The sequence below is a fragment of the Meleagris gallopavo genome, chromosome 1, assembly GCF_905368555.1.
Source record: "Meleagris gallopavo chromosome 1, MGAL_WU_HG_1.1, whole genome shotgun sequence".
In the NCBI taxonomy this organism is placed as follows: domain Eukaryota; kingdom Metazoa; phylum Chordata; class Aves; order Galliformes; family Phasianidae; genus Meleagris; species Meleagris gallopavo.
This window is the reverse complement of record NC_139404.1, coordinates 172415788-172428301: the sequence shown is the minus strand read 5'-3', so window position 1 is coordinate 172428301 and position 12514 is coordinate 172415788. Positions and strand designations below refer to the sequence as shown.

The 12514-nt window shown below is 37.0% G+C and overlaps 1 protein-coding gene across 6 annotated transcripts in view; it reads left to right on the top strand.

Moving 5' to 3' along the window:
• FRY (FRY microtubule binding protein) overlaps positions 1-12514 on the top strand; it is a 238116-nt gene that overhangs the window by 127525 nt on the left and 98077 nt on the right. For all 6 annotated transcript variants that reach the window (XM_085216046.1, XM_085216041.1, XM_085216042.1 and 3 more), the window contains 7 exons: positions 5132-5271; positions 7460-7550; positions 7946-8025; positions 8155-8235; positions 9195-9363; positions 11225-11317; positions 11413-11511. In XM_085216046.1, coding sequence (XP_085072172.1) covers positions 5132-5271; positions 7460-7550; positions 7946-8025; positions 8155-8235; positions 9195-9363; positions 11225-11317; positions 11413-11511 — 753 coding nt within the window. The remainder of the gene's footprint in view (positions 1-5131; positions 5272-7459; positions 7551-7945; positions 8026-8154; positions 8236-9194; positions 9364-11224; positions 11318-11412; positions 11512-12514) is intronic.

Sequence of the window (12514 nt, the reverse complement as noted above, 5' to 3'; positions counted from 1 at the left end):
TCAGAGATGGAAAAAACTACCTTTAAAAATACCCTTTGCCAAAATTTACAACAAGCAGAATGGAGCTTTAGCTACCTTCAGCAATTAGAATGAAGTTTAAGGTTGAAACTTGTGAACCACTAGGAATATATCTTAAAAGCATTGTTTACTTCTCCTGAACAGCTTTATCTCTGACTGTCAGAAAATGAGACTCTCTTCTGCCTGTTCTCAAACACCATTTTAGGAATTCTGTTTGTGGTTGTGATCACAGCTCCAGGATCTGGGGACCTGGCAGTGCACATGCATAGCTGATGAGGTGATGCCAGACAATACTGTTTCTTTCCACATGGGTGTAGTATCAGTGTCTCCTGGTAGACAGACAGTATTGTCCTGTGGTTCTGTCTAGCTGTCAATTGCATCAACATCCTTTAACTCATAATAGTATCTTGAGCAATGTATGAAGTAATCTCACTTATCCTGACTTGCAGAACATCTCACTATTAGCCTCACAAACTGGATTCCTTACACTGGCTGTATTTTCTTTGTTAGGTGTGTAAAGAAAACACATACTGGAGAATATATAATTTCCATATATGTTATCTTTATTATCTATTTAAAGTTCTATGAGTTCTTTGTTAGACAACTTTACTTGCCTGTTGGCGAAGAGTTGTACTGCTCCAGCATTAGCACACTCTGTCTCACCAATTACAGGAATGTTATTAAACATAGTACTACTGAACTATGACTTAAGCTTCCTCTTACAGGAAACCATGAAGTTGCAGTACATGAAAGGATCAAAAGGTAGAGCAAAAAAAAACCATAATTATCCAAGAGGCTCATCCTCACCCAAGGAGACATTTTTATTAGTCTTGTCTCAGCCACACTAAAGTATGTTCTGTTGCACAGAATAGAAACGTTCTGTGAATTGAGACACTGAAAGCAGAAAAAGGGCATCATGTATTCTTGGACCAACCTGCAGACATTTTTCCCTATAAAAATACAGCATGAATATTATACTTTGGCCCTACTCATGACCTTCCATGGAAGTGACATTTTAACAGCAAGACTTAGCTTTCATGTCCGTATGAGGTCTCTTTTGTGAGAGTTTCAGCACAATCTACAGAAAAGTTTGTAATCATTTTAATTACGCTTCTCTCTTCTTAGAAGTGCCTTAAATTAGAGAATATGGATTGGAAAAAGGCAAAACAGGTCAAGCTAGGAAAGTAAGCATTTAGTAATAAAAAAATGTGGGAATGCCAAAAATAAATAAGACACCAGAAACATGTTAATGACTGTGTCCCTTTTCATAACATCCTAACTGGGGTAGGTAATGTGCTGATGATTATTTCCATCCAAAATGAGATTTGTTAGCTGTAGTGAGTGAGTAATCATACCCTCATCACTGTAGCAGCACTGCAGTTCATAGAATCATAGAATCACAAGGCTGGAAAGGACCTACAAGATCTTCTAGTCCAATCGTCCTATCACCATTACTACCCCTTTTGTGTTTTCCCTTTCACTGTGTCTTATGTGTGGTCCTTCTGTAGTAGGGCGCATGATTAGAGGAAATAAAAGAAATGATGCTAATGGGGACATAGGACAACACCTGGCTTTTGCTCAAAGGTTTGAGTTGAAACAATGTGCAAAGAACTAAACAGTATTATACACAATCTTTTTACTCACACAAATGAAAACCAGTGATTCCAACTTTCTGTTACCAGTTTTAACAATTCCCAGAGACATGTACTTTTGCCCCCGGAAATGTTTAGAACAGAGAAATGAATGAAATAAGATTACACAAACTCAGCTGTGCGGTTTACATCAAATGTTGTATTTTCAGATTTTTAGATTAGCGTTGGATTGTTTAGAAATCTTAACACGTGCAAAAAAAAAAAAAGTTCTGTCTCCAAGGATCCAATAAGAATTCCATCACATACCTACATTAATAACAGCTTAATGTAATTCATCTCTCTACGCTCGCCTCCAAGAGTAGGTTATTTGAAATAGAAATTTCATTAACTTTATCCCCTTAATTTAATGTATTGAATATGAAATCCTGGTCTTACTGTTGACCATTATTACTCTGCAATTAATTTCAAGGAACATGAACTTCACTGTAGCTTTTATTTTCCTTGAATCTGGTGTTATTTATAGTTACAGGGTTTTGTTATAGACATGCACTGATGGAAAAAATGTTAAAGGAAGTGAAAGCATTATTGCATGGCTATGGGTATCCTAAATATAGCTAAGAAAACATCTATCAAATTCTAATTCTTTCAGTAGCTTTGATAAAAAAGTGTGTAGCCTCTCTTGTAATGTCCATTATTTTAAGTATACACAATGAATTGAAGACAGAGTGTGCAGACACTCTCTGAATAACAGCTCAGCAAAAAATCAAACTGCAAAAATGAAGTACTAGATTTCTGCCTTACTAAAATGGCAATCAAATACACATTTGACATACATATTGATAAATATGGTGTATGAAAAGAAGAGAGTCAGTAGATCAATGATGCTATTGAAAGGAGAATTCAGTTTTGGATGCATTTGCTGTTAAAGCAGGTAGAAATTCATAAGTGAAATGAAAAACATTATTATTCATCCTGTTAGGGGGAACATTTCTTAGGTTCCTATTTTGACAGTATAGCAAGACTTTTATGAAAGTGTATAGATTGTAGCAAACTATCTGGACAGAATTTCATTCCGTTTATTTTCACATATTAATCCAAAATAAATATTAAGCATTTACATAAAGTATGTTTAGTGCTCTGTGAACACAAGTTTTAAACAGCTCCACGCTTGTGCAGATTTCTTATCCTTAAGTTAATACAGTAGGTGGTTCATTTATGATGGAAGAACATGATCATTTGTACAACAAAGACATACTTGTACATCTGTGCACTCCCTTTCAGGAGCAGCACAGAGCTAGAATTCATCTCCCTCCTGGACTTCCAATAAATGAAAGGGTTGAGTAACCAAGACGCTGGCTAGACTTCCCTCCCTTCCTGTTCCTGAGAGCCAGGTCTTTGCCCAGTCCACCCTTCCTTCCTGTCTTAAAAGTGCAATGACAGAAACATTTTTTTAAAAGTTATATTGACCTTTTATCCCTGCTAAAGGCACACACTGTAAATTCAGCAGAGAAGGTATGGCTTGGGGAGACTTAACAGGATTCAGTTTGACTTTTTATAGGGAGTGAAACTGTGTAGCTGAAACTGAGGGAAGAGCAATGATAGGCAGCCTATGGGGACACCTGGCTGAAACAATTTTATACTTGCAATTAAATATTGCGATCTTTTAAAAGATATTGCGCTTCAAGTATGCATTTTCTTTATGAGCATTGCTGTGATCTTAAAAATAAACGCTTCTCTCTCAGAAAACGTTGTTGTTGTTTCTGGGTTTTACGGAAACTGTTTCTTCAGGAAACTGTTTCTCATTGCATCTCATAATGAACAGCTGCTGTTGTGGCAGCTTCAGAAAACCTTTTAGCAAACAATAAAGAAGCAATTGAAATGTCTGAGCAGGTAGTGAATCGTCTGCTCTGGCACTGGCTGATTCGTGTCTTTTAAGATCTCTTCTGAAGCCTTTGCTTAAAGGCTTTGCTATCCTTCAGCCTGGGCCACTGTAGTAATTCATCCTGAAAGGCCTGCTGTCGCTGCTGCAAGCATGGCCTCCATCCCATTTTCCACAGCAGCTTGTTTTCCATTTCAGATAATAATGTATATTGGGTCGAGAGCATTCCTAAAATGGAACTGTTACATAAACTTTCATTTTTAGCTTTCTAATGCTCTATATTTAATTTTAGACCATAAGATCTGAACACAATCAAAACAATCATACTTTATCCTCAAAATGTTTCCTAAACTTTAGACCACGTCACTATGAGTTAGTTGAATTCTGAGTCTGAAAAACTGAAAGAAGAGATGAGAGTTATTTTATCTAAGCTGTCATCCACTAAAATTGTCATTTAAGGCACGACTGACATTGAGAATGGTGTGAACGGTGCTCAGATTCCTGGTTTTGGTCTCATCTTAGTCGGAGACTTCACATGGGCTTAGTCTTCTGCAAGACACAAGACTGCTGTTGTTCCACACCACTCGAATGTGCTGTTTTGCATTTAAGCAGATGAGTAAACCTGGCAGAGCTGCTGACACAATCAGCCTACCTGACACAAAGTACATTCAACTCCTGCACTTTGTAGGATCAGACCCTTCGTGATCCTGAGTTAGTCACAAAACTCCAGATCAGGATTTCATTCATTTTTTAAATAGTTTTCTGTTTTTTTGTTTTTTTTATTTTTTAATTTACTCAAATGCAGTGGCTGTTAGCGTTCAGTTTCAACACTTATATGGTCCTCTTGGATAAGATTATAGTTGTTTATTTTCCCAAGCTTCTGATCTTTCACGTATTGCTGGTTTATGGTTTCCTGTAATAGGAAGTTTAAGTCATAGTTCAGGAGTAACAGTTCAAAAATATTCAGTAATGTTGCTGTAATTGGTGACAAAGTTTATATCAAGTGAGCAGTAGCGTTCTTATCCGGTATGATACTGACACTGCTTATTCAGGGACTTCTAAGGAATGACTTTTAACTATATTTTAGTTACTTGTTCACAGAAATACGGACAAAAGCATATGGAAAAGAGAAGTCTAAATTACCGTGCATGATCCTAATAGCAAGATGCATTTGCATAGCCAGTTAGTTAAGGTTATCTCAGAATTCATGGTTTTTCTCAATTTGTTACGAACTTCAGGAGGGACATTCAGCAGTCACACACAACCCATGAGACAGTACCACTCATTAGTCACCTTTTCCCCTCCTGTCCTTACAGTGAGCTCAAATTAAATATCAGTGTTGTGTAATGCATAAAAACAAGCCCCTTGAAGAGCTAGGTATTTTACTATTGAGGATGTGATAAACATTTTTATGCATTTTAGTATTGCCAGTTAAAAGTACTTATACTTCAAGAGGAAATGCTGAATATTAGGTAAATTAGGTACCTTAAGTTGGACCATAGATTTTATAACTTGAAAAAATATGTGAAAACAAGAAAGAAAATGTTGAACCATCGAATTAGTGCTTTTTTTTTTTTTTTTCTTTTGAAGAAGGTAGAGGGGAATCTTGATCACTCTTTGCTTTGTTGTATTTTCCCTGTAGGTAATAAGCTCAATGAGCTCACTTTCAGAATATTGCCTGCCCTCTATTCTGCGCACTTTGTTTGATTGGTACAAAAGACAGAACGGCATAGAAGATGAATCTCATGAGTACAGACCAAGAACAAGTACTAAATCCAAAAGGTATGATTTTTAATATGTTTACATGTGCTAGTGACAGATTCTATATTACATTTCACCTATCAGCTTTTCTACATTTACAGTTGTTTGAAAGTAATTTTCATGTTCTTGGAAATCTGCTCTCAGCTTTAACATAAATGAAGTAATTGTGTCTTTAAAATTATGCTGCAGTTAGCTAAGACACTGGTTCTCACTGCTGTTTTGTATAGTGCCATGTTATTTAAATAGTGGCTTGTATAAGCTATGTCTTCTTCACTCGTGAGCAGGTAATAATTCTCTGACATTTGGAAGGAGGTTTTTTCATGCAGCATTGTGCTTTGTCAGAGAAATTTGACATACAGCTTTTCTCTATCCAAACGACTCTGCTCTGGTTAACGAGCTTTAGCAACATCGACTTAACTCTTAAACAAACAAGCAGACAAAAAGAAAAACCCCAGAGCAAATATATTGATCTCTTACGATATCAGGAGTTCCTTGGCAATAAGTAAACTGATTGACATTGAGGCCTGACCGTTTAGTACAGTACATTCTTTAAAGTTTTTGTGAATACATCTACACACTTCATTGAAACAGCAGACTCGGTGTTTGGAAACACATTGGCAGTTCTTTAGATTAGAGTCATAAAATGGCTTAGGTTGAAAGGGACATTAAATATCAACAAATTCCAGCCAGCCTAGGCAGGGACACCACCCACCAGACCAGGCTGTCCAGGGCCCCATCCAGCCTGGCCTTGAACACCTCCAAGGATGGGGCACACACAGATTCCATGAGCAGCCTGTGCCAGTGCCTTATCACCTTCTGAGTAAAAAATTGCTGACATCTAATCTAAATTTCCCCTCTTTTAGTTTAAAGCCATCCCCTTTATCCTAGCACTATTAGACCATGTAAAAAATCTGTCTCCTTCCTCTTTAGAAATTCCCTTCCTGTACTGGAAGGATTACATTTAATTCAGTATCTACAGAAGTCAATGGTTGCTGGATTGAAGAGATAAGAGCTAGTTTTAGATATCAAAAAAGTAGGTATGGACCTGAATCATACTCTCCTAGATTCTTTACGGTGATTGTAAGCAGGCTATTTGAAAGCATGATTCGTCAGTTTGTGCATTGGCATGAGATGAATCCTTGTCGTAAAATGCCTCTTTGTGCTGACTGCCCCATATAGGAGACTTTTACAAGACAGTTTATATAAAAGTTCACAGAAGTCTTCAGGAACACCACTCAAAATCTAGTTGAAAGGCAGTTTAACAGTGAACCAAGGCCACTCTGTCAATTGATAGTATTACAAAAAGTACATATAAGCAGTCCTTTCTCCAGTTAATGAGAAACTGAGAAAATCAAAATGCAAATAATTCATTTCAACACTGATCAAGCAAAGATTTTAAACACATTCTTAATTGAGAGTACATAAATACACCCAAAATCAATTATTGAGAAATGTGCTGGGATCTACTGCTCAAAACCTGACTGAAGTTAGTGGTACTTCCCTCAGAAGGTGTACGGGACTGTTTGTTGAATATTGAATCTTAAAAAAAGAATTTTACGTTTCAGGTCATCTTTTCAGTGCATTTTGTAACTCTGATCAGTTGATCCATACAGATATGTTTTGTAGTTCTATTGCAAGCTACTCACCAGATTCACCAGGAATGTATTTTTATATAAGGCAAATGATGCCAAAGTAGAAAAAAATAACATTGGAACAGTTTCAAAAAAATATATATGATTTGGTTATGAATTCTCCATCAGTACTTCAAAGGCAGTTTTTAAAATTCATTACAAGTCTATATCTGAATTTGATAGCACAAAATAATTTATTGTTTGCCTTCCAAGTGTAATTGAGAACTGTTTAACTGATGCCATCAGCAAGGAAATTGAAACAAACCCATTTGTTGTAGTATAGAATCCAGGTTTCCTTGTTTTTTGTTGTGTTTTGTTTCCTTGAACAGGCATACTTAAACTGAAAAAAGAAGAAAATGGAAAGTCATATTTCAATATCTGAACAAAGGTGAATTTGCAAGTTAGATTTGTTTTATCTGTCTCAGATTTTAAGAGAGTATTGGTGCATTACTTCTGAAATGTAGTGCAGTTTTGAAAATAGAACATAATCCCTTGTTAACTACATATGTAACCAAAGAAAGCATATAATGTGATTTATAACACATCTCCTAAATGGTGTGTTTCTTTTGATTTTGCAGTGATGAACAGCAAAGGGACTATTTAATGGAAAGAAGAGATCTGGCTATTGACTTTATATTTTCTTTAGTATTAATAGAAGTTTTGAAACAGGTATGGATTTCTTCTATTATGTATTAACTAGTAAATCATGGAAATTACAAAATTTGTCTTATAATCTAATTTTAGGATTCTTGTTTCTGTTATTTTTTTGTTTCTGTTTTCTTGTTATCTTCAGAAATCTAATAAAAATGTGAGATACCCCCTGAATGCTTGTTCTTTGCTGACTTTCTTGCACATGTGGCATACGTAGCATTCTGCACTCATGCAGACTTCATTTAGACAGGTTTTTGAAGATGAAGTATTTATCTTCAATTTTAAATGAACTTTGAAGGGACAGCTGATTTCAGCTGTTTTATTAGCTAGCTGCACCCATAAGTAATATTACTACTGAGGTGGCTTAAAATGTACTATATGTGTACCACTTATGTTTTATTTTGTGTTTTCAGATTCCACTTCATCCTGTAATAGATGCTTTGGTACACGATGTTATTAACTTGGCTTTCAAGCACTTTAAATACAAAGAAGGGTAAGGCTCTTTTTCATACCAAAATTGTGTGAAAAAAACCTACTTGGTGACTTGTGTAGATTGCATTTAAGCATCATGCTTTCTCAGACACCTGACTGACAAACAGAATTCTTTCTTCTCTCTTGCTAGGTACCTTGGTCCTAACACTGGAAATATGCACATTGTCGCAGATTTATATGCAGAAGTTATAGGTGTATTAGCTCAAGCAAAGTGAGTAAAATTGAATACCGTACATAAAGGAAATCCGAGTAGTTTTATTTGCTTAATATGCAAATATTCTGATTTTCTCAATTTCTTTAAAGATAGTGCGCAATAAATCATTTCATCTCATTGGTCCTCTGTTCATTCAGGTGGTCTAGAGCATAAGGTCCAGAAAATCCAAGACCTCCTGTATCCATTGTGTGTTCCAGTGATCCTAAATAAACTCAACTAGACTGAAAAATTAGCAAAATTATTTTCCCTATCTCACCAGTGATGGCTGTGGAAACCCCAAAGTGCTGAAGAGAGCTATTTCAAATAGTCTTTTTTCTATATGCTATTTTTTCTCTAGCTGGGCAAACCTTAAATGGCTACAGCAACTTAGCAATATTTTAAAGTCTTTTTGTAGTTATTTCAGTTTATTATTTAATGCAACTTCTCTGAATCCTGTAGATGATTCTTATGGATAGAGAATATCAGCAGACTCATGAGAGAGATAAAAAATGGTCACAATCTCTGCCCCCTATCCTCAGCTGTAGTTAGTGTTATTGTAATGACTGTTAGAAAAAACAAAAAGCCAAAAATGGCCTATCCGAATATTTTCATGGTTATCATTTAAGCCTTTTCTTTTGAAAACATTGCACGTACTTTTCATGATCTTTCAACTTGAATTTTTTTAATAATGTGATAGGGCTATTTTAATGATATTGTTAGCTCAAATATTAAAAGGAAGCACAAGTGGAGAATAATTGGAAAGATAAGGCCCATAAGGACTAAAATCAGGCTGTACTCTTTTTTTTTCTTCTGAGTTTGTCAGAAGTAAAAGAAAGCTGAACAGAAAGAAATCTATTCACCAAATATTTTACAACCAGATGTGAATTTTCTGTAGCTTTTTCCCCATTTGTATGCCTTACAATATATTTCAAACATGAACGTATACTGTTTTGTAACTAACCAATATGAATTCCTAGATTTCCTGCTGTAAAGAAGAAATTCATGGCAGAATTAAAAGAGCTACGGCATAAAGAACAAAGCCCATATGTAGTTCAAAGCATTATCAGTCTCATAATGGGAATGAAATTCTTCCGTATTAAGATGTATCCTGTGGAGGACTTTGAAGCTTCTCTTCAGTTTATGCAGGTAAAATTTTCAAGTATAGAGCTGCGCTTCTCAGACCTTACAGAGCAGGCCCCTTATCTTTCTTGTTGTGATACTTCAGGGGATTTTTCCACACATAATTCTCAGTCCTCCAGTCTCCTAACTCAGGAATATATCATTTAAAATTGTCATGAGTCATATACTCAAGTCCCCATCTCCTGTCCTCCAACAAAAAGAGTTTTTCTCCAACAAAAAGAGTAGAACCACGGCCTCGTATACTGGCATCCCACAGCCATTCCTTGCCCTGCGTCCCTGCCCAGCTGCTCACAGCCTCCAAAGTGAATTTTCCACCCTTGACATAGTTGCCAAAGAGGAGTGGAATTTCTGATGTAGAAAACCACAAAGGAAGAGAAAGAAATGAGGCAAAAGCTGGATGGAATTTCCCTTGGATGGATTGTCACCTTCCACCACACCTTCATGCTCCTTCCTCTATAGGGTATCCTGTACCCATTCTGTTTGAGAACCACAAAGACAGAGCATAGTCTGTCTGGCATGAAAGCTTTAAACTAACATATCATTCTGTGAAAAGAAAATCTTATGTATTTCAACATTTCCACATTTCTGTCTGGTAAAACATGGTAGGTTGTATGCCCTGCAGCAGGTTTGTTTTGCTTAACCTTTTTATCTGCTCTTTTTTCTTGGAATCATCTTCAGAGATGCAGAGTTTGTAGCCAGTCATCCAGTAAAATGAATGTTTTAAGTAAATCTCCATATAAGATCAGCTTATTAATGGTGTCAGTGGAATGAAAAATAACCATATTGTGTATGAAAACCAATTTTGCTCAATTTGATAAAACACGTATATAGTTTGATTTTGTGGGTAATTCATCTATTTGTTTAAGTATCTACATACAGTGCTACAGGCTCTGTCATACCAGCTCCACTTTGGGAGAGAGACATTTTCAAATGGTGAGCTGACCTCAGCAGTGAGCTCTGGCAGACCCTGGCTTTCACCACAGCTGGAGAAGGCCATGAAGGCTACTGGCTTTGATCAAGAGCCTCAGCAATGTAGCAGCAGTGGCTGCAGTGACTGAAGATACATGATGTAGAATCCTGTGTATAGGCAGGAAAAACTATGCTTGATCTGATCTGTAAACTGTTCTATATGCATGTGCAGGGAAAAAAGGTCAGTGGGGACCTTCCTCGTAAGGTCAATGGCTTTTGGGACCTTGGACCCAGAGAGAGAGAAGTAACTGAACCAATACGATTTGTTGTTCTCAGAGAAGTTAACAGAAACAGCAGATGCTTATCTTCTCTGCCTCACATCCTGAGCAGCACAGTTGTGTGGATAGTAGCTTGTTGCACATTTAGGACAAAAGTACATTTTTTATCTTCCCTCTCGATTCCCAATTGCAGGCTGGAAATAGCACTGTTATGTTTTGATCTTTCATCAGCAATGCACCATAGCATCCCAACATATTTGCTGTAAGATTGTTCCTTGCCACTTTATCTTTCTGGAGAAATACACTGCTTTTCTGGCCTTACAGAGCATTACATAAAGCAGACTGTGTGGAGTATTCTTCCTGCTCCTGAATATATAGAGAGGGAAGGCATGAGATCAGCCCCTGCGTCCATCTCACTTTCCATCCCCAAAACACTAACCAGAAAAGCTGGAGTAAGGAGAGAGTTTGTGGGTCACAGTGGTTGGAGCAAGAGATCCTTGGTCTTGATTTGTGTTCTGCTTTGTGCTTGTAGCAGAATGCAAATTTAGAACTTATTACACAGAGCAAGTATTTTCTCTGTGCTTGGCAAGACTGTTTTCTTGATATGCATTGAGCAGACATTTGGATGTCTTTATTCCAGCTGATACACAATTTATGTTTCTTGTTTTCTTTTGTTTTAGGAATGTGCACATTATTTCCTTGAAGTTAAAGACAAAGATATCAAGCATGCACTGGCAGGACTGTTTGTTGAAATTCTAGTCCCCGTAGCTGCTGTGAGTTTTATTTTGGGGGTTGTTTGCATAATTTCTTTAAATTAGATAAAACATCTTGAGAAATAGCGTTTCATTAACATGGCATTTTCTTTCAGGCTGTTAAAAATGAAGTGAATGTCCCCTGTCTGAGGAACTTTGTTGAAAGCCTGTATGATACAACACTTGAACTTTCTTCACGAAAGAAGCACTCGTTGGTTAGTAACTTTAAGAAGCAGAGGCTAAAATTCACTGTCAGAAATATCCCTTTAACAAGGCTCTTGGGAAATTCTCAAAACTAGTTGCAAAACTTTTTCTCTGTTTGACTTTATAGCTAATGCATTTCTGTTTGCAGGGTAGGCTATTGTTTCTGCAAAAAAATCATATTTATGTTATTCAGAGTATGATCTTAATCAGTCTGAATCAGGCAGATGTTTTCAGCTTTTGGGTCTCTGACTACTAAGCCGTTAGGTTTTCTCGTACTTATTAATGTGTAAACATTAGGAGGAAAGAAGAAAGAATAGAGTTCATTTCTTGTCAAGTGAGACATGTGGGAACAACTCTTTCACGGGGCTTAAATAATATTTCGTAAGAATGAAAATATGTATAACACATGTCCTTTTAAATCCCTAACTTGGCTACTGTGCAGCTCTCTATGTCATTTTTTTCTTGTGAGATGAACAGTGGCTCTGCAGTGTATTTTTGGAAGCATGAGTTGATCTGAGTTAAATGAAGATCTGAGTCAGTTTGACGCTGGCTGCCTTAAGCAGTTTGTCTCTCCAACTGGGTCAGCGCACGTCAGCGCTGTGGTGTTAGCTAATCCATTTTGAAGCCTTGGGCCTTGTAAGTAAGGAAAGTTGTCGTTTGTCCTTCCTTTCTTGTTGTAGGGGAGTGTCCCAAAGACTAACCTGTTTCCAGGTATTTCGGCAATTGCTACTCTCCTGTGCTAGCAAATCTCCTGGGAGGACTGCAGGAGTGTGCTGCTGCTTCCTGCCACCGTTGCACTGCCCGCATCAGTTACACAAATGCTAGGGAACGGCCTAAGCATTCTCCAGGATGCAGTTCTGGTTCTGTTTGAATTACTAGGAGGCTTGGGACACATTTCTGATTTCTCTCTGCTTGTGTTTGTGTGGCTCTATTCCACTCTGCCAAGTCAATAAAACCTTGTTGAAACTATAGCAGGGCAAGGGCTTTACTGTACAGTTTTCACACTAAATAGAA